The sequence below is a fragment of the Megascapheus bottae genome, chromosome 16 (assembly GCF_031878675.1).
Source record: "Megascapheus bottae isolate mThoBot1 chromosome 16, mThoBot2.hap1, whole genome shotgun sequence".
Classification (NCBI taxonomy): Eukaryota; Metazoa; Chordata; class Mammalia; order Rodentia; family Geomyidae; genus Megascapheus; species Megascapheus bottae.
The window spans coordinates 8,563,043-8,588,101 of NC_143524.1; the positions used below are offsets into that span (position 1 = coordinate 8,563,043).

Genomic DNA, 25,059 nt, shown 5'->3' on the forward strand with positions numbered 1-25,059 from the left:
TCTCAGTAAAACTCTCTTCTAACAGCCATCATACATTGTGACAATGAACAATGAACAGGGGAAGCCTTCAGTTCTAGCTTCTGAGGGTCACAGTATAGGAACTGCCCCCTTCTAGTTCTCTAAAAATGAGCCCAAACAAGTTTTCCATCTTCTGAATTATAAACTAGAAAAATAAAAACTACCCATGTGTCCCATTGGCAGTACTAAATAATATATAGCATACGAAAATCCCTATTTAGGAGAAGTGAGAATTTAGGTGAAAGACAAAGCCATTACATCATCAACTTTGTTTATTGAAGCCTTTTCTCTTCTGAGGTTTACTAAAAGGAAAACAGAGAGGTTTTCTTCAACTTTGAAATTCCTGACTTTGTACCTCCACTAACTAATGCCAAGAGTCAACACTAACACGGAGCTGGAGTAATAAGAGCAAAAACAAAATAAAAGGCCAGAGTCAGACTGGTAGGGAGGTATATGTAAGGAAATGATGGGAACAAAAGAAGTAAACTCACAAGAGAAAAACTTCTATTTGTAATTCAGACCCTGAAAATACTCTTCTCAACATTCCTAAATTTTAATGCTCTGCAAAAATGTCAAGAGCACACTAGTTACCAAAAACCTATCATTGTTCCTTAAAAAGGCTTCCAAAACAAGCACTAGACTACTGTAGTGATTTTGTTAGTGCGGAGGAACAGCTATCTTTTAAGGCCACTGGGGAGCTGATTTCAGAGGCTGGCTGTGCTTCTTCAGCCCAATGCTTTGCCTTTAAAGTACCTCTTGTGGAAAGGATCCCATGTCAGAATAATCTCTTCCAGCCCCCCAAATATAGAGATAAAGACCCGCCCAAAAAATCAGACTTTCCATTAATAAATAAGGAATCTCAGGTTCCACAACACAAAAACACACATGTTCAAAGTGCAAATTTTTGCCATTAGCCTGGGACTTTTCTCCCTGATCCAGAGCACTACCGTACAGCTAGAGTCTGTGGATGGCAGCCCCCTCCTCTGGGGAGCCTGCTTCTAAGCAAGTGAGCACCAGAAGAGCCACAGGGAGGCTGTGGAGGGGGAGGAGGTGCTGGGATTACAGGTGGGATGGATGGTCCCCTAGTATCTTTCCTTCCAAACCCCAGGGAAAAGGAGGAAGAGGGGATAAAGAGGTGTGTTTTAACAGCACATATGGCAAAGGGGGACCCTAAAGTGCCAAGTCAAGCTGCCAGCCTCCAGAGATGAGAATTATACACTATTTGAGGATTCGTGTGTTGCAGTGGGTAGAAGCCAGAACCATGGGGCAGCAGTACGAGAGAAAGGATTTAGAAGACAGTAATATACTATTAAGAGTTAAAGGTTGATTCAGAGCGCATCAGTTACAGGTCTGAAAAGGGGATCTGCTACTGAGCAGGAATTCTGCCCCGCTGGCCAGAACTGAGTATGAAGATTGCTTTTTTTTTTTTTTTTTTTTTTAATCTACCTTTGTGGGAAGATAACATCAATATTTTTAGAGATAAGAGAGGGAGTCCAGGGATAGGGATAAGTCTATGTGCTGTGATCCACAATGGAAGGAGCAGGCCCTTCAGTTATTTTACTAGATTTTAAATGCTTTAAATTGTTGGGTTGTGTGTGTGTGTGTGTGTGTGTGTGTGTGCGCGCGCGCGTTTTGTCCTTTTTATGTTTTAAATACAAAGTCTGAACTGTCCCAGTGCCCAAAGTCTTCCTTTTCACTAAGGTCCAGTAGAGTCTGAATCTTCAATCAGAACCTCTGTGGTAGCACCGAGTATATCCGAGTTCATGACCAGCCCTTCAGTGCCCCCGCCGCTGCCACTTCCCACAAAGATCTTCCCATCAGCCATGAGGCTCACCCGCTCCGTCCCGCTGCAGTATGACTTGGACATCCCTTCAGCTTCTAGCAGCAGGCACTCTCCTGAAGTTGAGTTTCCCAAGGGCTCAGGAAGAAGAGAAAGTCCCTGACCATCTGCAGGTTGTGCCAGGGACTCAGGATTAGTGCCCAAGATATCTGTGCTGGTGATGAGGGCGCCTGCATTGGCAGCCAGAGCTTCTGCAATCAGCACCTCAGGGTGGCTTTTTGCTTTGTGTGCTACTACACTGTCCTTCTTCTCAAATTTTTTGCCACAGATATTGCAAGAAAACTGGTAGAAGGAGTCTGCATCGTGTTTTTTCATGTGCCAATTAAGGGATGCCTTTTGTCGACAAGTAAAGCCACAGATCTCACATCTAAGGAGAAACAAAGTGAGAATGAGTAGTCAAAGAGAAATAAAGAGCTCTTATTCAAGGGCTAGGTAAGACCTGAGATCTCTTATGTGCTCTTACATTCTTTCTCCTCAACACTCCTCTCCATCCCCGCTCCTTGCTTTTCTTTCATTTGTTCTTCTACCCCTCCCCCCAACGCATCAGTATTTTTGTGAAGAATTAGGAAACTACTGCCATGGAAATCTAATCTGATCCCCCCGGCCCAATCTGCCTGAACAACAGTAAGACAAAAGCCACTAAGAAGCTTCTCTGATCAGTATCAGCTGTCAACAGCATGGTGACATGTTTGTAAGGGACAGAGCTGAAAGTGAGGTGTGTATTTCTCATCCAGATGTTCACCAGCAAGTGAATACTCACTGCAATGGCTTCTCGCCAGTATGAATCATCCGGTGCACTGCCAGGTTATGGGAACTCTTGAAGGCCCGAGCACAATATTCACAAATATAATCCCTTTGATCTAAGAAGAAAAACAATGTGTTAAAGAGTATTCTGACTGGACTCGAGTATTTTTCTTAGCTCACCAAGGAAATCTGGTGATTACACAGGTCAATTAAGAAAAAAGCAAGGCTATTTAAAGACTTTGGGTAAGCCAAATTTAATTTTTTTTTCTGTTCTCATTTTTAGTGTAGTCAGTAACTTAAAAAAAATTTTTTTATAGTCGAGGTGATGCACAGAGAGGTTACAATTACATTCATTACTTCTTAAACATTATTACCCCTCCTCATGTTTTTCTTCCACTTTCCCTCCCCCCATTGCCTTCCACTAATCTTGTTTTTCTCTTACCTTCCCTTTTTCAAATAAATGCATATGCAATATACCAGGTACAGTAATAACATGAGATAAACCATAAGGGAAAAAGAAAAGAAATAGCTTCACATAGTACTTTAAGAACAATCACAAAGATAAATCTATTGTTTGCATTTCCTGTTCATTTCACTTAGCCTCATGCTATATGGCCATATGTACATAGCTTTCTGAGCTCTTATAAATGACTATAAATAAGAGAACTGGGATTCTTAACTCAGTTTTACTAATAATTCAGACTGAATAAATTGGGTTACAAAACAACTACATTTTTCCATAGATTTCATCCTCTTCTTCTTTTTTTTTTAACCAGTCTCCAAAACCCTTCCACCAATGTCCTCAGATACAGCTGGGATTCTAGATGTGCTTCATCATAACCACCTTACTTGCTGAGATAGCTTTCACAGACACTTTGCTATCAGGCTGGCCTGGAAAATCAACACTACAGATTCCCACTTCTCAAAGAGATAGCTAAGGTAGTCAGCCACATTTTTACTCTAATCCTTGGAAAAAGAATCTGGTGATGCCATGTAGTAATCTAGGTGCTAACAAGGAGGCTACAGGCAGGAGGATCTTGGTCTGAGTTCAGGTCCAGGCAAAATATGAAAGCCTACTTAAAAAAACAACTGAAAGAAGGGCTGGGCAAAGGGCTCAAGTAAGGCCCTGAGTTCATACTCCAGCACTACCAAAAAAAGTTAAGACAGTGACTACTATAACTTCTAATTCAAATAGATATATTACACTACTTACTTCTTTACCTTTATGTTCTTACCTATATCTTCTGCACCATTCAATCATCTCTCCATCTGTCTCTGTCTCTTGCTGGTCCTGGAGCTAGAACTAGGGCCTGGGCTCTGTCCCTGAGTCATTCTGTGCTCAAAGTTAGTGTTCTACCACATGAGCCACAGCATCACTTCTGGCGTTTTGTTTATGTGGTACTAAGGAATCAAACCCAGGGTTTCATGCAAGCTAGGCAAGCACTCTACCACTAGGCCACATTCCCAGCTCCTCTTTGTCTCTTTGTAACTCTCTTCCCCTAGTCCCACACCATTTTGATGAATGAGGTAATATCATGTGAAACAATGGGATAAAGGAATATTGTACTTATGTGTCTATTTACTACTTGGCTAGAAAGCCACTGAAAAACAGTTTCTCAATAAGCATTGATTTACGTAATGATTCCATTTTCTATTCCATTTAAAATTACTAAATACAAAGTAAAAATATGAATTAAGAGGTAAACAATATCAAATTCAATCTACGATCACATGGGGATCTTATTAAATGCTGATTCACCCTATCTGAAAATTAAATAGCTATACAAAGAGGTTTCAATTTCACTGTAAGTACAATGCACTATGATGATCAATGTCTCCCTTCCATCACTCTCCCCTCATTTCCTTCCTTTTATTCCTACCTTCCAATTAAATAATTCAATTTTTACATAACAACTCCATGTGCTTACCATTCTTCCCTCTGCTTGTCCCACTACCCCCTTCCCAATATGTTCTAATATTTTAAGGATAACAAAAACCTAAGTGATAACAATGCTGATTGGTCTGTGCTCCCCACTGTGTATTGCAAGGTCTAAAAATACATAGTCCTAACACAAGGAAATTTTGTCCAATTGTATGAAAATCTAAGAGAGGCATTCAATTAATAAATAGATTATATCTGTAAAAAGAGTTCACAGCCGGTGCAGTGGCTCACGCCTATAATCCTAGCTACTCAGGAGGCTGAGATCTGAGGATCGAGGTTCAAAGTCAGCCCAGGCACTAAAGTCTAACTGGAAATGGCATTGTGGCTCAAGGGGTAGGTAGTAGTAGCCTTGAGCTGAAGAGCTGAAGAGCAGAAGGGCAAGGCCCAGGCCCAGAGTTCAAGTCCCATAACCACCACCACCACCACCACCACCAACAACAACAACCACACACACACGTAATAAATAAAACAAAAATAAATGATAAAAAAATAAGGAGAGAAGGAGAGAGTAAGACATGACTAAGGAAAAAAGGCCTTTGAAGATAGAGGAAGGAGCCATAACTCAAAGAATATAGGGGGCTGGAAGTTTGGCCTAGTGGTAGAGTGCTTGCCTAGCATGCACAAAAATCTGGGTTCAATTCCTTGGTATCACATACATAGAAAAAAGCCAGAAGTGGTACTGTGGCTCAAGTGGTAGAGTTCTAGCCTTGAGAAAGCCCAAGGAAAGTGCTCAAGCCCTGAACTCAAGGCCCAGGCTGGCAAAAAAAAAAGAAAAAAGAAAAAAAAGAAAAGAATATAGGTGGCCTGTCAGAGCTGCAAAAGAGAAATATAATTTTCTTCTGGAGTCTCCAGCCATCATATGTTTTGACCTTAACTAATCAGAATCACATTCAGAGTTTAAGCTGATGGTTTATACCTCAAATTTCTCACCATCATGTTAGATAGAGGGGAGTTCAGATCAAAGAAAAGTATCAGAGACAGAAAGGAATGTGCTGTGCCTCATGGGGTAGGGGTGATAGCCTTGAGCTGAAGAGCTCAGGGACAACACCCAGGCCCAGATTTCAAGCCCTGCTAATTTGCACTAGAAAACCATTAAACTAGTAATCTTTGGAACAGAATGTGCTTATAGGACCATTTTCCATAGTGGATTGGTGATATTTAGCTAAAAATATTATATATAAAACTGGCTATCAGAAATAACATTCCTATGAACTAAATTACTGACATTGAGGAGCAGAAAAATTGAGTACACATAAAAAAAATAAGTAAAGTCATTAGAATTCTCTCTCAAGAAATATGCTGCTATGAAGCAAAGACTCTGAAGTGATTAAGACCTATATTTATATCCCAGAGCTATGTGTCATGCTCTGTACGGTAAATATCCCCTTTTATCCTTTCAAGTAGCTCTGTGACACACAGACCATAATTTTAACTTGCCTAATTCACACACAGAGCAAATGATGGACAGAGTATGTAGCTCAGGATGATGCTAGGGAAGGGGTATCAACTAACTTGTGATCTTATCCAACAAGACTGAAAAGGTAACATACACAGTAATCAAGTTAGTAGTATGTGCCACTAATTATCAGCCCAATTTGTCCTTCAAGTAGAACTACACTGAGATTATCAGTGCTACAAATGTGTGGAACTGAGTCCATTCTATAATACAGATTGCATTGAACTTGTCTTTTTAAAGTTATTTCATGTAGGAGAAGGAACATTATTGCATACGAATTTAACAGCTACCCTTATAAAAATTTCCAAAGCTACCTAAGTTCCAGGAGCTACTTAATGGTTACACATTATACACAAGCCTCTTTTATTGTTTTGGGTTTCTTCCCAGTTGGGTAATCACAGGTAAATTACCTACTTACTACTACTATTGCTGCTGCTGCTACTACTACTTTTTTTTTGTTTTGTTTTTGTTTTGCTTTTTAACTATAATTCAAGGCTAAACCAAGTAACTTAGAGATCTATCCAAGTAATGGATAGATTATCAATGCATTTTTCAAATCACTATGTATGTATTGTGTGTGTGTGTATGTAAACTGATGAGGTGCAGGAGTATTTTTCTGTTGTTGTTGACACAGGTTTCACTACATAGCCCTGGCTGGCTTCAGCTAAGAATACTCTAGATTTAGCTTCAAGTGCTAGGATTGCAGATGTGTGTCACCATGTCCAGTTTAATAAAATCTATTCCATTCCATTTTATTTTCATAATTCTCAAACTGATTGATGGTAAAATTTTCTGGAAGTCATATTCTTAAAGTACAGTTTATTCGACTGCTTGAAAACATCTTGAGTCTATTTCAAAAGTAACCAATAGAACATCTGCCTGGCACATACGATGCTTTAGATTCAAATCTGAATTCACTAAAAACAGAAAGACAAAAACCACAGAAGGTACCTGTATGGTGTTTTGCATGTCGCAGAAGTTGCTTTTGGAGCCTGAAGAGTCGTCCACAGGACGGATGGGGACACACATATTTCTTCTTCAGCAAGTGCTGGTATTTTATGTGGTGCTAAACCGGAAAGGAAAGTGAAAGGACTACATTAGGGCTTCCTGAGAGTTCTTTTCTTTGCCAAGTCAAAAGTTCTAGAGGAAAACCAAATAATCTTGTTTAGGGGGAGGAAAGTAAAATTCCAAAGATTAAGAAGATAAGTTAGGCTAATATGTACATCTAGGTTCTAATGTTTGTCATGCACCCGCGAGATCTTCGGAGATGTATTTAAATATTTCAAGTTTCAGTTTTTATTTGCAAAATATTTGTGTGTAAATTATGTTATGAGAATAAAGAGATCATTTATTTAACAGTGTCTAGCAAATGGCATACAACAAAATAGCAGTTACTGTTGTAACAGAAAACAGAACCTTTCATATTCTACTTGCTGCTCAAGATCAAACAGGTATTTCCTGGATAGTATTCAATGTTTTCTGCTAGAACTGAATATAAACAGAATCCCCACTTCATTTAAAAAAAAAAAATCAATTCACTTAAAATAAAAAATAGGATGGTTGTTACTTTGGAGATTAGTTTTGGATTGATTTAATTTTTTGAGCTGTTGATATATTTTAGATATGAGGCCTTTGTCCGTTGTATGGTTGGTAAAGATCTTCTCCCACTCTGTAGGCTTCCTAATTAGTTTACTAGCTATGTCCTTTGCCATACAAAAGCTCTGCAGTTTAATGCAGTCCCACTTATCCAGTGGGATTTGTTGTGATTCTTGGTCCTTATTAAGAAATATGGGCCAAAGACTTAAAGAGAGTCTTCTCTGAAGAAAAAACAAAAATGGCCTATAGACACATGAAGAAATGCTCAAGATCTCTGCTCATAAAAGAAATGCAAATCAAAACAACTCTAAGATTCCACCTCACTCCAGTTAGAATGGCCAGGATCAAGAAAACTAATAACAACAGATGCTGGAGGGGATGTGGCCAGGAGGGATCACTACTCCACTGTTGGTGGGAGTGCAAACTCGTTCAACCACTATGGAAAGCAGTATGGCAGTTCCTCAAAAGCATAAACATAGAGCTCCCCTATGACCCAGCAATTCCACTACTTGGCATTTACCCAATCATCCAGAAACAAAGACATACTAAATCCACCAGCACAACAATGTTCATTGCAGCACTATTTACCATAGCAAAGATATGGAACCAACCTAGATGTCCCTCAGTTGATGAGTGGATCAACAAGATGTGGTATATGATCACAATGTAATTCTATGCTGCTGTCAGAAAGAATGACATTGCCCCATATGTTAGGAAATGGAATGACTTAGAAAAAAATCATATTAAGTAAGCCATACTCAAAGGAACTTAGGCTCAATGGTTTCCCTCATTTGTCATAATCAGTAAAAACCTTGGGCTCTCCTAGCAGAGATTTGCAATAGAGCAAAACCTTGATACAAAAGGCCATATAGTATGACGCTAAATGAAAGGATCTCTAGGATATAGAAACATAAGCCATATAATGAATGATTGCTGTTCTTAAGGTACTATGTTATCTCTCATCTCTTTTGCTGTCCCTTGGTTATCTCATATTGTTACAGTATCTCACTTTGTTACCTGATATATCGGATATATTTGTATTTGGTTATTTGAAATTGGATAGGGAAGAGGGGGAAAACAAGATGAGGGGTGGGGGTGGGGGGGAGGGAAATGGGGACCAAGACATGTGGAAGAGTATCAATGTATGGGAAATAATGCACCATCTATCTGGCAAATATCATGTAACCCTTCTATTAATTTCAATAATAAATATATGAAAAAAATAAATAAACCTAAATAGCTTTTATTCATTCTGTACAATCAGATTTGAGTTGCAAAATCTATTTTTTCAAATGTACATTGAAATAAAATCTGTATTTCTATATTTTAGTGTATTACTACCATCACCTTTTAAATGTCACAAGTATTTTTACTGTATTAGGAAATACTGCACCATTCTGAGAGGACTCCTGTTTCCTTTGAAACCAGAATGTTATGGTTTAAGATCCTATGTTGAAAGGTAGCATCTAAAAGGAGGTGTTTTAATGCTCTGCTTTCATGAATGAATGAAAATGGCTAGCTTGGAAAAGGGATCGTTATAAAAATGAGGTCCAGCTCTTTCCTCCTTACCCCAGCTCCTTCATCTTTGGCCTCTCGTTACACTCTAATAGGGGTTGAGTTATCCTTTAAGAAGGCCCATACCAGATGGTGGTACAGTGGTCTTGGATTTCCATGAGGTAATAAATTCCTGGCTGCTTATAAATTATCTAGTCTCAAGTATCCCTTTCTAGCAGAAAAAGGCTGTTAGAATTATTAAAATAATTATATATCTAAAATAATATTTCACTTATTATATGTTAATAATAAAACATCTACAAATATCCATTCTTATAGGGTACACGGACAGATAATGGGATATAACCTGAATGGCTCACTTACCTGCAAGTAACGAGGGTGAGCAAGAACAGTACCACATCCCTCCATCTCACAACGAACATACTGGATCGGAGGTTTTTTCCTATTAGCAAAATTTTGGAAGTTAGCAAAAGAAAGGTGGCATTGTGTACTTTGAACAATAACTGTTTTATAATAAGAATAATTAAAATATCTTTACTAGAATATAGGCTGCACAGGATTTTTTAATAGGATAAGACACTGCCAAATGTTCAACAGGGTTTAAAAATGTTACAAATAAACTAACAATCCCCTGCAATAATTTAAATTTAGAAAGTTTACCATTGTGCAATAAAAATAAAAAGCCATCACTTGTGCATGTGCGATTATGTAATAAGCCATCCCAGCAGGATTAGTATGAGAGCTACATAAATGAGGAAAGTGCCCAGCACCAGAAACAAGGTGCAAAGGACCAGAAGTAAGCTGGGTGCAAAAGGCTCACACCTGTAATCCTAGCTATTCAGGAGGCTGAGATCTGAGGACCATGGTTCAAAGCCAGCCTGGGCATGAAAGTTTTTATTTGCAATTAACTACAAAAGAAGCCAACAACAAGCAAGAGCACCAAAGCCCCAAGTTCAAGCTTCAGGACCAGTACAAACCAACACCAAACAAAACAAGAAACACTCAGCAATACAAACTCCTCACCTCCTTTTTGGTAGCCTTGGACTTTTGTCATCTTTTCGTCTTCTTCCTCTCCTAGAAATAAAGAGAAATTGGTCACATAAATTAAGCCCTTATTCTTAGATTTATGTAGGAATATGTGGTTTTGTATGGTGAAAACAGAAAACAGATACTCTTCCATGCACATTACCCAGCTTGGTTGATCCAGAGCTCTGAGCTAATCCCAGATTATCATCAGGTATATTTATATTTAAATCATCATTATGTTTCCCTGCCATTAATTTTGTGAAAATGTCTCCAAAACACAAATGGTACCCAAAACCCAAATTAAATTATACTACTTCTCTTAAGCCAAAAACAGCAGGTAATATGCTTAAATTGAAAAGTTTAGATCTGTTGAAGGTGCTATATGTCTGAGTGGGGATTGCACAGTATTATGGGAAAGTGAATCAAGCATTTGTATTTAAGGCAGAGCATGAAATTAGATGTAAGTTTTTGATGAGCACTAGTAACACATATAACAATAACAAAACATACTGTATGGAATTTCAAATCATGAATGCTTAGGCGCACTGTATATATAAGACGACAAGATGAAGGTACATGTAAGCACTATTATAATATTGTTTGGTTTTTTTTTTGCCAGTCCTGGGCTTAAGCTCAGGGTCTGAGCACTGTCCTTAGATTTTTCTCAAGGTTAGAGCTCTACCACTTGAGCCTCAGCACCACTCCCGGCTTTTTCTAAGTATGTGGTACCAAGGAATCAAACCTAGGTCTTCATGCATGCTAGGCAAGCACTCTACGACTAGCCAAACTCCCGGCCCCTAATATTGAGTTTTATGCATGCTGAATATTTATAAGTTTTTGCCAATGGCAGTTTTCTTATACTCCCATGGGATACTAAAGGACTAGTGTATTCTAGATGGGAGGATGGCTGGCAGCTGGCAGACACAAAAAAGGGTCACTTAGAATAGAAAAAGCAAAGATAAAACCAAAAACTCAGAATATATAAAACTGAAGATCAGCCAGACTTCATTCTGAAGTAATATGCCCCTTTCAAATCACTATGAAGTAGAAATTAAACATGCATTTTATAAACTACACTTAGCCATAATGATCTGAATAAATTTCAATGTTATTACTTGAAGTGCTGTTCAACACTAAAAAATAACTTCTTCCCTTGAAATAAAACAAAAGAAGTCTAGTACTTAAGTCTTATTTCTGAAAAGTTACTGATGGCAAAAGCCTTTATCGATCGAAGAACATCGTACCCTCTTATTTGTTGTTCTAGGACCTGTATTTGCACTATTCGTTAGTTGTTCTATTGCCTTTGTGACTACAGCTACTGCTTCCTTGTTCATATGGAGTTATATACTGTAATCACTTAAAAGTTCAAACTTAGCCGAGGGACAGTGGTTCACACCTGTAATCCTAGCTACACTGGAGGCTGAGATCTTAGGATCATAGTTCAAAGCCAGCCTGGCATGAAAGTCCTTGAGATTTATCTCCAATTAATTGCCAGAAAACCAGAAGTGGGGTTGTGACTCAAGTGGTAGAGTGCTAGCCTTGAGCTGAAGAGCTAAGGGACAGTGCCCAGGCCCAGAGTTAAAAAAAAAAAGTTCCAACTTAATTACCTACCCTCCATTATAAATCTCTATTGAAACTTACAGTTGATTAAGGAAACTATTTCTCTTAAATTAGTATGTTCTAGTCTCATTCTTTCATTCTTTTTTCACATGCAGCTTCCATTACATTTCAATTCTCATGGACATTGTCTACTTACTTCCTAGGAGGTTCTTCATCTTCTCTAATTTCATTCTCTTCTTCTTTTACCTCTACTTCTACTTCTACTTTAATTTCCTTCTTTTCTTTCTCTTCTTTCACCTTCCCTGATTTCCTCCGGGGCTTTGGAGTTTCCCTAAAAATACAAATGCATTTCAACAGCTATTCTACCAAAGTGGTGTTTTGTTTCGTTTTGTTTTCTTTTCCTTTTTCCTTTAAGTCAGACTGTATTAGCAGGTTTAAGGTTAAGTTTATCATTGGCCTAGCATAAAATGACGATTCTCAGTTCATGACTGTAATTTTCCATCACGTACACAGTAATGATGTATACATATGATATGTACAGAAGGAAACCCCAGGTTAAAACCCAATGTCTGAAAAGCTAATCTCACTGTTGCTATAGATATAAGTCAAAAAATGTAAATATCAGGGTGATTCATGCTACTTTAAAAAGACAAAACATATACACATCTAATAGCCTGTATACAATCAAATTTAAGTTCTACAAATGGAAGAGAGGACTGAATGTTAGATTTGCAAAATGAGTTGATAATCAATTCCTTAAAAAATCATCAGTGCCGGATGTAGTATTTATACACAATGGAATTCTATGCTGCCATCAGAAAGAACAACATCACACCATTTCTAAGAAAATTGAAAGACTTGGAAAAAATCATATTAAGTGAAGTAAGCCAGACTCAAGGGAACATAGGCTCAATGGTTTCCCTCATTTGTAGTAATTAGTACAAACTTTGGACTATCCTACCACAGGACTACAAAAGGACAAAATCTAGATACAAAGGCCATATAGGATGAGGCTAAATGAAAGGACCTCCAGAATATGGAAACAAGAGCTATATAATGTGTGATTGTTGTTCTTAATGTACTATGTTATTTCTCATCTCTTTTGTTGTTCCTTGGTTATTCTCATATTGTTACAGTATCTTACCTTGTTATATTGTATATTGTATATATGTTTATTTGAAATAGGAAAAGGAAGGGGGAAAAGATGAGGGAAGGGGGGGGAGAAGGAAATGGGGACAAAATCATAAGAAGGGGTATCAATGTGTGTGAAGTAATGCTCCTTCTATCTAGTGAATATAACCCCTCTATTAATTAGAATAAAAAATATGAAAAAGAAAAAAAAAATTATTGGTGCCGGGCACCAGTGGCTCTCGCCTGTAATATTAGCTACTCAGGAGGCTGAGATCTGAGGATCACGGTTCAAAGCCAGCCTGGGCATGAAGCCAGTGAGATCCTTATCTCCAATGAACCACCAGAAACAGGAAGTATGGAACTGTGTCTCAAGTGGTAGAGCACTAGCCTTGAGCTGAAGAGCTCAGAGACAGAGTCTAGGCCCAGATTTCAAGTCCATGACCAACCCCCCCCCCAAAAAAAATTAGTATATATATTTGGTTTGGCAATAAGACAGGTGCTTTCCTACTTATTTTCCTTGACAAGTAAGAGTTAAATTTAAGGCATGCCTTTCCAAGTGGGGTTTGTAGGTCTCATCTCTTGGGTCATCTTTGAATGGTATTTCCTCTTCACTGATTAACATTTCTTCTTCTTCTTCCTCATCACTACTAAAAATAAGCAAACACAAATGAGAAATTCTGTTTGCAGGATCATGTCTGTTGAAGAGATGGCCAAAAGTTCCCATTAAGTTACCTACATTTTCATCCTTCTGATTTAGTTGGACTATAAACTGGTTGTTTTAATTTATATAATTACTAGAATACAAAATACAGAAATGTTAAGCTACACTATCATTTTATTCAATACAGATATTAGGATAACTATTCAAAAGCACTAAGAAGCAAATACCAAATTCATATAAATTATACCCGGTAATCTAGTAGATCACAAAAGACCTACCAACAACAGAGAAAAATAACAAGAGGGCACTAATAAATTCTGAAAATTCGAGTCAAAATACCTTACGTTCCACAGGAATGCCCAATATGGTTATAATAAACCTAAGCATAGAAGGTATGTAACACATGGTCTGTAAACTATGTACCTAAATATGATAGAGCGTAAGCTGTAATCAAGGTCAAATAGGTGATCTAAGTATAATATTTAGACTGAGGTTAATTTTTGTTACAGTTCAAAATCTTTCAACTTCTAAATTGTTTCATGTGACTGAGTATTCAAGGTTTTCTTACCTAATGCCACCAGGAGACTGATGTTCTTCGGAAACTTCTAGAATAAAGCCAAAACAAAATTTAATGCATATATGACATCTTTTCTCTGTTTCCAAGAATTAAGCTAAAATACTGCTTAATACTAATGATTACATAAAAACTGTTCAAAAGAAATCCTCTCTATGCTACCACCTACCCACAAGACATTTTGGTAAATATTCAACACTATGTTAAAATAAAAACAAACTAGACAGTAAATAACTGTGCAAATAACAGCTTGGACTGTACCATAGTCAAGCTGATCTGTAATTGGCTCTGACTTGCAGATGAGCTGCAGTGAACCAGTCTTGGACCGAGAGCTTCGGGTATTCTCAGTGTCCCGAAGGCGAGAGACAGATGTCCTGCTACTACTGCGCCAGCCCCGGCTAGGTCTAGTTGTAGCAATGGAAACTTCCTGAGGAAGGGTGGACTTGTCTTCTTTCTCTTCTTTGGGATCTGTATGAAAATACACACCATTCTTTTCAAGTTTACAGGTCATCTATAACCACCCCTAAATACCTACTAATTGTAAATATAGTCACTTAAAGGCATTTAGGTTCTGGGCCCAATTCTTTTTCTTCCTCAGTCATGGGGCTTGAACTCTAGGCCTGGGAGCTGTTCCTGAGCTCTTCAGCTCAAGGCTTCTGGTTTTGTGGTTGTTAACTGGAGATAAGAGTCTCATGGGCTAGCTTTGAACAATGATCCTCAGATCTCAGCCTCCTGAATAGCTAGGATTATGGGCATGAGCCACCAGCACCTAGTTTCTAGGTCCAATATCATTACCCTAAATGGTTCACTACCTTATTTACTGAAAAGCACTGAGAAACATACAAAATACATCAGAGTAATCTATAAACAAACTGTATTACACCAATTATTAAAATGAACTAAAATGGGATTTAATGCAAAAATATAAGAGCTAACCATTCTCTCCCAAGAAAATCAGAGTGAAGAAGACCTACAGAGTAGGAAGTATATGCATATAAAGAAGAATCACCAAGAAATACTTAGACAATTAATGTGCTAAGTGAAAAGAAAAAGGAAAATACTGACGAGAATGTGGAGAAACTGAAACCTTTGTGAAATGCTAATAGGCACACAAAATGGAGGATAACAGCTGGAAGGCTCTCAAACATTTTTTATTTCAACACAGGATGTACCCATCCCATTCTTAGGCACATGAAGTTTCACTAAGGCCTTGAGATATGGCTGGAGGGTTCTAACTTCACCAGTGTGTGTTTAAATAGGGGGAAAAAAACCCTTCAATCATAAAACTAATTTTTTTTTTACAACTCAAGTTATGTTTAATATTAACAAGATTATTTATATGGCATAGATATGTTATTATTTAATATGCATTCTTTACATTTGTTATTGTAGCTATCTCCAATTGTTTACTATTATTCAGGGCAGAAGAAATCTCTGGGATAAAGAGAAGGAAATAAAGGATGAAAAGTGAACTAAACTTTCCTAACATTTCTATAGATATTAAAAGTTTAGGGCAAAATTTTCACTGGCTTTCTAGATAAAGGCATCATTAGTTTGGTACTTAAAAACCCTTAAGACTGGGGCTGGGAGTTTGGCCTAGTAGTAGAGTGCTTGCCTAGTATGCACAAAGACCAGGGTTTGATTCTTCAGTACTCATACATAGAGAAAAAAGAAAAAGCCAGAAGTGATGCTGTGGCTCAAGTGGTAGAGCTTTAGCCTTAGAAAGCCCAAGGACAGTGTTCAGGCCCTGAGTTTAGGGCCCAGGACTGGCAAAAACAATTAAAAAAAAAATAAAAAATAAACCCTTAAGACTGCTTTGGCTTTGAGAAAGTAAAAGGATGTTTTCTCTTTGAATCAGAAGCTCATAAAACTAGTGTTCATGAACTAATGGTTTCTTTGGATAACAATTAGCTAGAAGTTGAAATTCAAATAGATACGAATGAAGTATAAAACATGAGATAATGTTTGGTAGATCACAGAAGTAGAAAGGAATACATGAAGAACTAAAAGTAAGATGGAAATGACTAGAGCAGGGAAAATGGGAAGAACAGACCTATGTGGAAAAGGAACAGATGTCTAGAGACTAGCAAGACTCACTGTGCTAATAGTCTACACAAAACAGATTGAGGAAAGGCAAACACTGAAGACAAAGAATTAGAGATGATGTTAAGTCATTTTCTCATCCTAAGTCTTTCTCATCTCTAATTCTTTGTCTTCAGTGGGTGAGGGGTGGTGGTGGTGGTGAACATGGAGGTATTTGGCAAGCACTATGAAAAGAAACCTACCTTTTAACATTAAGATGTAAAATTACATAATAAAAATACAGGGCATAAAAAATGTCACTTAGAAAGTGGATCTAACAAATTGGCTAGCCGTTAACTGTTAACAAGTCAATCTGACATTCCATATAACCATCACTGTTTGATATAGTAACTTTTCATTACACTAAATTCAAAACAAACAACCTTCCTCATTACAGGATGGGTAACACTTAGGAGGCGAGACAAGAGAATTGTGAACTTAAGAATAGCCTGGGCAAGACCATCTCAATTAAAAACTAAAAACAACATCAAAATAAAAAAAAACAAACAACACAACACAACAAATGGACCAGTTCATTTGTACAAATTATCTTGCTATGTAAGGCAAAGGGTTATTCTTTTTTTTTTTGCCTCCATTATCACCTTTGTCTTCAACTGAAAATTATGTTAGAGTCTGCTTAGTTCTACCAGCCCTGACAGTAACACTTCATTCTAATGTCAGCTTTTGATGAAGGCTTCTGAACATTCAAATTCCTAATCTTGTTTTCCCTCTGCCTGTGTTAACTTGGTGTGTGGTCTCTAGGTATGCCCCTCTCCCTGCCATTTAAAAAATACTAGACTAAGGGGCTGGGAGTTTGGCCTAGTGGCAGAGTGCTTGCCTAGTATGCATGAAGACCCGGGTTCAATTCCTCAGTACCACATACATAGAAAAAAAGCCTGAAGTGGTGCTAAGGCTCAAGTGGCAGAGTGCTAGGCCTTGAGAAAGTCCAAGGACAGTGCTCAGGCCCTGAGCCCAAGCCCAGGACTGGCAAAAAACAAACAAACAAACAAAAATAAACTAGACTAAAAAAAATCATGCTTTGAATCAGAACCCCATGCATGGATAACCATGTAAGAGACTACTGAAATTTGATCTCCAAGTATTCTTTTGTCTTGTAATTTGTTGGTGGTCAGCATTAAAACTTCATTTTGGCAATTCTGAAATATATGATCCATTATTATTTACTGTTGTCACTGTGTATAGAGTAATAGATCACTAAAACTAATTCCTTTGGTCTAACACACACACACACACGCAAAATCAGAAAGAGATACACACACTTCCAAGTATATATATATATTTTTTAAATTACATATACATACAATCATATGCTTTTCTGTGATTAATTTCTGGCTAAGTCACTTACTACCTTCCAGTTCAATTCATATTGCTCAAAATCACAGAACTGCCTTATTTTTAAAATACAAGTAGTTAAGGAATATCACCAGGGAAATGTAGATAATCTAAGGTAAACTACTCTAACACTTTCATTCTTACATTTTTCTTATAATCTAAAGTCTCTAATGCAAGCACTCCCAAACAAAGAAAATAAATTTTTGGCAGCTGTAACACTTTCATTTTCCAAATAGCAATAAGAACATTTGCTGAGGAAAATAATTACATAAAGCTTTCTACACAAAAAATATGAATGGTATAAATTTTAACAACTAGAGTAACAAGAAGCCATTAATCCAAGTATAAGTTCTAATCATACTATCACTTTCCTAAACAATCTAAAATTCAAGTTTTCATTTGCCTTCTCTAGATACACAGAATTATTGTAAAATACAGAAAAAATTTCATCCAAGTAACACAAATACACACAGAAAATGAAATAGAAGCAGGCTATGCAGTGTGGCGGCACATGCTTATAATCTCTTTGGGAAGCTAAAGAAAAGAGCAGAAAAGGGAAAAAGAAGAGAAGAAGAGAAAGGAGAAGAAAAAGGCGAGACACGAGATGTAAATGGACTTTAAAATTGGTTGACTTTATTAAGTGAACTGCAGGAGTTGGAAATTGGCTATGTTAGGACTGGGCCAAGAGATGTACATGATGAAACATGATTGAAAATACTTTTTTTTTTGGTTTTAAGGAGGATGCTGTGTATTTCAACTTGGCATCAAGAAAGAGTGGACTAAGCCAAATGCGGTGGCTCACAACTGTAATCCTAGCTACTCAGGAGGCTGAGATTTGAGGATCGCCGTATAAAGCCAGCTCAGGCACTAAAGAAGGTGAGACTCTTATCTCCAATTAAGCACTACAAAATGGGAAGTGGGGCTGAGGCTCAAGGGGTAGGGAGGTAGACTTGAGCTGAAGAGTTCAGGGATAGCTCCCAGGCCCAGAGTTCAAGCCCAGTGACCCACAAAACAAAAAAAACAGTGGATTACTAGAAAGGAAAAATATAATGAGTAAACAGCCTGCTCAACATGATGGAGGCAATGTTAACAGACCAATGGGCAAAACCACAATGAAGTCTCTTTAAGAACAGCCATAAAAAAACAAAACAAAACAAGTAATAAGCAGTATGCTACATTTAATATATTTTGTTTACTAAAACTCTATGGATTTCATTTAATTATTCACCAGGTTGAAATCTTTAAATTGCAATTTTAAGTCTTCTTTAGTACCAAGATTGGTCTAGTTTGTTCTGTATGTAGTATATCCTTTCTTCCTTAATTGTGATTATTTTTTAAATAATGCAAAGATATTCTACTGTCCAAATCTTCTATCATCTATCAACTCCAGTAACATTTTATTCAATGCAAGTCTCTTTAAAAATGGGAAACTGAACGATGAGGCTGTAGTTAATTCTAGTTTTGAACATAATCAGAACAATTTATTCATAAGGTAAGAATCTTACCTTTATCAGCTATTTTTTCTATGCATCTGAAAGAAAAGACAAACATCAAATGAACAGTTTTATAAATTTTCTTCATATATTTCTCTCAGACTCATCTTCAAAATGATGTAGGACGCACTGAGTACTGTTGCCAAAGCAAAATCTAATTTTCAGCTCTAGTGGGAAGATTCTGTATCAGCACTGTCCAATGTCAATCACATGGGACCACTGAGCACCTGAAAGAGCTAGTGTAATGGAAGAACTGAATTTTAAATTTTAATGTAAATTTTGGTAGTCACATGTGACTTTCAAAACTGAGAGCAGAGTTAGAATACTGTCCTACACAGTTGTTTTTAATTATAGTTATGTGCAAAAAAATTCTATTAAGAGGTTATATTAAAAAAAAGTCCTTGGCTGGGAGTTTGGCCTAGTGGTAGAGTGCTTGCCTAGCATGCACGAAGACCCAGGTTCGATTCCTCAGTACCACATACATAGAAAAAAGTTGGAAATGGTGCTGTGGCTCAAGTGGCAGAGCTCTAGTCTTAAAAACGCCAAAGGACAATGCTCAGGCCCCGAGTTCAAGCCCCAGGACAGGCAAAAAAAAAAAAAAAAAAAGTCCTTATTTCACTCAGATGAAGAGTAACAACAGATGAAATATGTTCAAGATAATCTATAAAACATTTCCTCCAGGAAGGGTGTCAGGAAGGCAAGAATAGCAGGTACCACAAAATCTGTGCAAGCTTAGAATCTAGATGATAACACTGGCTTATTACAGTATTTTACTTCAAGCATTCATTTTCATAGTAAAAACTGGATATAAACCTTAATAAAGCAAGCTAAAAACTGTTAAAAATCAAGGGCAAGTGTGGTGGTTCCTATCTATCTATCTCCAAGCTCTCAGACTGAGGTTAGCTCAGGTGTTGTGGTATACACCTAATTTAAACAGTGTAAAGGTAAGAGGATTGTGTTCCAAGACCAAGATTGGCTCTAGGCAAAAATGCCAGATGCTACCACCAAAAATAACCAAAACAAAAAAAAAATGGCTGGGGTAAAGATCTTTTTAGGTTTGTCGTGAAAACATAAGCCCCTAAGTTCAAACCTTAGAACCAAATAAGTAAAAGTCTGTATCTGATATTCTTTATCACAAAGAAATGTAATTTGTACTTTACAAACTAAAACATAACTGGTATATATAGTGCAGTTGACTTCTCCAAGTTATCCAAATGTAGAAATAAATAAGCTTTGGGATTTTATCATCAAGACAGCAGCAGCATATAGCAACTCAGCAATGTAAATATTTTTAATTTTCCTTCTTGCAAATAAGTTTAACTGAAAACTGTAAAAAATCTTGTCATTTATTTATTTTAGTTAGGAGTCCTAGGGACTGAACTCAGGGGTGGGCTCTGTCCTTGAGTATTCTCAAGGCTAGCGCTCTAGCACTTAAGCCACAGCACCAGTTCCTGCTTTTCTGTATAAGTGGTACTGAGGAATAGAACCCAGGGCTTCGGGCATGTCAGGCAAACATTCTACCAGTAGGCCTTCTATGTGGCCTAGTGGTTGAATAAGGCCCTGTTCCATATTTTTTAAAAGACTGGCATAATTTATATTTTTATTCCAATGAACACAAAGTAACTATTCGAGCATGAAGTGAAAAAACTGTAATTGCTAGATATTTGAAGGGAAAAAAACACTTTAAAAGAGTTCTATGTGTCTACTGCTTTGATGACTCTAGGATCCCACTCACTTAAGATTGCAGTCAGTACTGAAATTCTCTGTAGGCAAAGGCTAGTTTCTTGATTCAGAGTTATCAGTGGCTCCTCATTCTATTTACTGATTTACTATTTTACTTTTAGCAAAACAGAATAAACTGGATTTAAAACACCAGAATATAAGAACAATAACTTTGTTTCATCTGTAAAAATTCATCTGAACCCAAAGGAAGAGTCTTAAAAAGGCTCAAGCATGGGCCAGGAGTTTGGCCTAGTAGTAGAGTGTTGGCCTAATATACACGAAGACCCAGGTTCTAATCCTCATTCCAATATAAATAGAAAAAGCAGGAAATGGTGTTGTGGCTCAAATGGTGGCACTGTAGCCTTGAGAAAGCCTAAGGACAGTGCTCAGGCCCTGAGGTTAAGCCCCGGAACTGGCCAAAAAAAAGAGAAAAGACTAGTATTAGCTAATTGGTTATCCACCTGCTACATAGTTTCAAAAAGTACTGAGTTTTAAAACAGGAAATGCATAGGACATTGTAACAGTGAATAAAATGAATGAAATGAAGTATTTGGTATTTTAACCCAGTCTTAGTGTGACAATTTCATGGTTTCTATACTAGCAAAAAGCAGGAATGCTTCATCATCCCAAACTTATGATACCAATGTGACATTTCTTGAGTTGTAACTATGTACTTATTGTCTAAAATCCAGCCAATGATGGGCCTATTTCTTAAACGGTATGACTATATAAACTTCAAATTTATCTTTCCTTGCTATAGTCTTTATTAGGCTTCAGTTCATGACTATATATTATACATGTTGCACAATATATGTGCAACATATAATGTAAAATGTCATACTGCATATGTAGCATGTTATATACATATATGTACTTCACAAACATGTCATGCATGACATCAATGTATAACATATTATACACCATATATAATGCATTTTACACACACACACACTATATCCTGGTGCCTGTCTTGGAGCTTGAATACAGGGTCTGTGTGCTATACCTGAGCTTTTTTTTGCTCAAGGACAACACTCTTACATTTGAGGCACAACTCTACTTCTAGCTTTTTGATAATTAAATGGAGATAAGAGTCTCACAGATTTCACCGCCAAGCTGGTTTTGAACTATGATCCTCAAACCTCAGCCTCCTGAGTAGCTAGGATTACATGGGTGAGGAGGTCAGGTGTGGTGGCACATACACAGCAGTTCCAGGTCTATGACCTCTTCCATCATCCACCAAAAATAAAAACTTCATTGGTTCTTTTTGCCAAGTTGGGGCAGAAAAATAGGCAAAACAGGGAAAACTACTACTTAAATATAACTACCTCGAAATGCAGACATTAAATGTGAAAAAAATAAATTAAAAAAAATCAAATGCTTTTTCACAGGATCGACATGAAAGAAAACCACAAATCATCCATTCTTTTGCCATGTCACCACCATTTTTCAAAGAACCCAGTTTTACTTGTATTTACTTTATGGCAGGAACAAGGTCTTCACCTGTTACTTAATTTACATAAACTGAGGTCATACAGGTCATTGCTGCACATCTAATTCCCTATAGGGAAGAAAATGCAGATATCCACAGACTGAGACGTTTATATCTAAGACCAATAGCTTTTAAGATTAAATACGGAAGTATAAAATCCTTAGGGACATGAAAAACCTCTATCTACAGCAATTACAATTCAACTGAAAATACCTTAAGACTTTTGTTACAGCACCAAGTAGGAACTGTTCAGACAGTAAATACGGTAAAATTTATTAAGTCACCGTCCAATCTTAGAAGGTCATGTAAATTTGATTTCTCTTTCCCAAAGGCTTTTAAATATTCCAAGTCACAGATTTAACACCTAATTTTGGAAGGTCAGTTTTAAGCTTTAAAAACATTCTGGGTTCAGTAAGAAGCTAAACCTATTGGCTGAATGGTGGCACATAAAACCCGCACCCCTTTCCTTCAATTTTCCTAAAAAAATATTTTCAGTGAACCTATCTTTGTAATTTACAAACGAGGGTGCTTCAGGACTCTGAACATTATTTTAATAAGCAAAACATGCGCCTGGCTTTCTGCCCGAGGTCCCAGTATTACTTTTGGAGCACAGTTCCTTTCAGATGAAGTTTCTGCATTTGCACAAATGAATATATATATATATATATACACATATGCTAGTTGGTAAAACAAAACAAAAACGCCTTTAACTACTCGTGTCACTTACATCCACATAAAACACGCTACACTTAAAAATGGGCAGAGCGCGGCAGTTTATTCCTGAACTGAACGCACGAACGCCTAGGGGTGGGGGGAATGGAGGCCCGCGGGCCCGGGGCGGCTCGGGGGCAGGCGGGTGGGGGGGGGGGAGGGAGACGCGGTCCCGCGGCGGGGCCGGGGCTGTCCGCGCCCTCACCGGGCTGTGATGTCACTCTGGAGGGGCGCCCGGGGGAGAGGGGCGCCCGGGGGAGAGAGGGGCGGGCTGACAAAGGGGGTGCGGATGCCAGGGGAGGGCGCAGCCCGGGAGGCGGGGGCTCCCCGCGGGGCTCCGGAGGGCGCGGGCCGCGCGCGGCGTGACCCCGGGCGTGCGGAGCCGGCAGGGGGCAGGGCGCGCGGGCGTCACGTGGAGCGGGCGCTACGGGAGCCGGGAGGGCTGCGTGCGGGCACCGGGGGGTCGCTCCCCACCGTCTCTAAGCACTGCGTGTACTCACTGGAGCCGCGGACTCTTCTTGCCCTGCACCGGCGACGGGGGCTTCGCGCCCTGGGCCGGCTGCCCGGGGCCGTCGGGAGGCCTGGCGCTGGGGCTGCTCCTTCGCCGACGGGGATACTCGGCCTTCCTCCGACGGGACACCGCGGCAGCAGCGGCGGCGGCGGCGGCCGCAGCGGCCCGGCCCCGGTCCCGACCTCCCCTCAGCACGCGGCTGCTCGTGGTCCCCGCAGGCGTCGCCGTCGCCGCCGCCGTCGTCTCCGCGGGCCGGGGCTGGGACTCCTCCGGAGGCGCCTGGGCCGCCGCCTCTCCCGCTGCTGACTCCTGCTGCTCCGGGGATCGCGGCTCCTCCGTCTCCCCCGGCATCGGGGCTCGTCCGTCCCCCACCCCCACCCCCCCTCGTCCCAGGCGGCGGCGGCGGAGGCGGCGGCGGCCGCGATGCTGCTCCCCCCCCACCCCCCTCGCCTCCCGGAGCGTCCGGCTCACTCTCACCCGGACTTGCTCTTCCCCCCCCCTCCCCTCCGCCCGCTCCGAGAACGCCCCCCCCAACTCCTGCCACTCAAGGCCCGCTACCGCTGGGGGCGCGCGCGTGCGCGCGCCCGCCACACTCACCCCGCGGACCAATCGGAGGGGGAGGGTCGGCCTCCTTGCCCCGCCCCTCGCGCTCTCGCACGCAACGACGTACAGAGTTCCCGCCTCCTCCCCTGCTTGCAACCAATCAGGAAACGGCTCCAAGGGAGCGCGCGAGGTTTCCTTCCCCGCGCACCCGTTCTCACCGTTAAACGGCTGCGTCTCGCGACAATCCCAAAGTGACCTTCTCTCCCTCCCCCCCCCGCCCCCCTCCACCGGCGTGGAGCGCACCCTTCTGCCGGGCTGGAGGAGGGGTGGGTCCGGCCAAGGCGGTTGGTAGGAAGGAAACGCACCTCTCTTTCCCCGCCTTGCGCGCACCCTGCACCGGCTGCGCGCGCACCCGCCTCCCTAAGGAGCGGCGACTGCCAGCGGGGTTCTTTCTACCCTTCCTTTAAGCCGCACAAATAGCCTGATCGCTCCTCCGCCTCCAACTGGACCCCACTTTCCTGTCTTTGTCCCTTCCGTCCCCAGCTCCGTCAAGTCTGGTGGGAAGACGGGGAGAAATTTTTGAGCTGTCGCTTCTCCTTTAAGAGAAAAAAAAAAAAAAAACCCCGTCCGTGGCCGGATGAAAGTCTCTGAAAAAAATGGCGGCGGTAGGGGCAGGGGCGGGGCTACGCTGACGTCGAGGGCCCGCCCCTTGGCGCATGCGCGTGGCTCACTTAGCCTAGAGCAGCTTGGGAAATGAAGTTCTATTTTAATAAACTCTTCAGGGGAGAGAGAGAAGAAAAGATCAACTACTGAAGGGCGGAGAGGTGGCTGGGGCGTTCTTGTTTGTGTTTTCTTTTTTTTAAAATTAATTCATGACGGGAAAGGTAGTTTGGTCTCCTCAGCCCCTTACTTTCCGGGGGGGGGGGTGAGGGAGGTCGGGGACAGTGCTTCCGGGTTAGGACGTGACCCCGGCCACATCCGGGCTCCGAGGCGAGGCCGTCCCTCCTCGCTCGGGGTGTTTGCATAGGTTCACGCGGCGTCGTGCCCTTCGCCGTATCCACGGCGCAGGGCTTGCTTTCCTGGTCCGGTGAC

The 25,059-nt window shown here is 40.0% G+C and overlaps 1 protein-coding gene across 2 annotated transcripts; it reads right to left on the reverse strand.

Moving 5' to 3' along the window:
- Positions 1-1,435: 1,435 nt before the first annotated feature.
- On the reverse strand, positions 1,436-23,798 carry Zfp91 (ZFP91 zinc finger protein, atypical E3 ubiquitin ligase). 2 transcript variants are annotated; one of them, XM_090347633.1, is made up of 11 exons: positions 23,414-23,798; positions 19,004-19,029; positions 14,325-14,531; positions 14,058-14,094; positions 13,377-13,475; positions 11,894-12,028; positions 10,135-10,185; positions 9,475-9,553; positions 6,952-7,066; positions 2,619-2,718; positions 1,436-2,225 (listed from the first exon to the last, which is right to left on the reverse strand). In XM_090347633.1, the coding sequence occupies exons 1-11, from the start codon at positions 23,773-23,775 to the stop codon at positions 1,715-1,717; spliced, it is 1,722 nt and encodes a 573-aa protein (XP_090203759.1). In that variant the 5' UTR covers positions 23,776-23,798; the 3' UTR covers positions 1,436-1,714. The 2 variants fall into 2 exon arrangements, with proteins under 2 accessions (XP_090203759.1, XP_090203760.1); XM_090347634.1 differs by lacking the exon at positions 14,325-14,531.
- Between the last annotated feature and the right edge of the window lie 1,261 nt (positions 23,799-25,059).

What these genes read in the sequence shown, in the direction of transcription:
- Zfp91 (XM_090347633.1), bottom strand. Translation starts at nt 23,775, where the DNA reads ATGCCGGGGGAGACGGAGGAGCCGCGATCCCCGGAGCAGCAGGAGTCA. An exon ending in TACAGATCAGCTTGACTATG is followed by an intron (nt 14,095 to 14,324) that starts GTACAGTCCAAG and finishes GCTTTATTCTAG; the next exon opens with AAGTTTCCGAAGAACATCAG. An exon ending in ACTGGCGAGAAGCCATTGCA is followed by an intron (nt 2,226 to 2,618) that starts GTGAGTATTCAC and finishes GTTTCTCCTTAG; the next exon opens with ATGTGAGATCTGTGGCTTTA.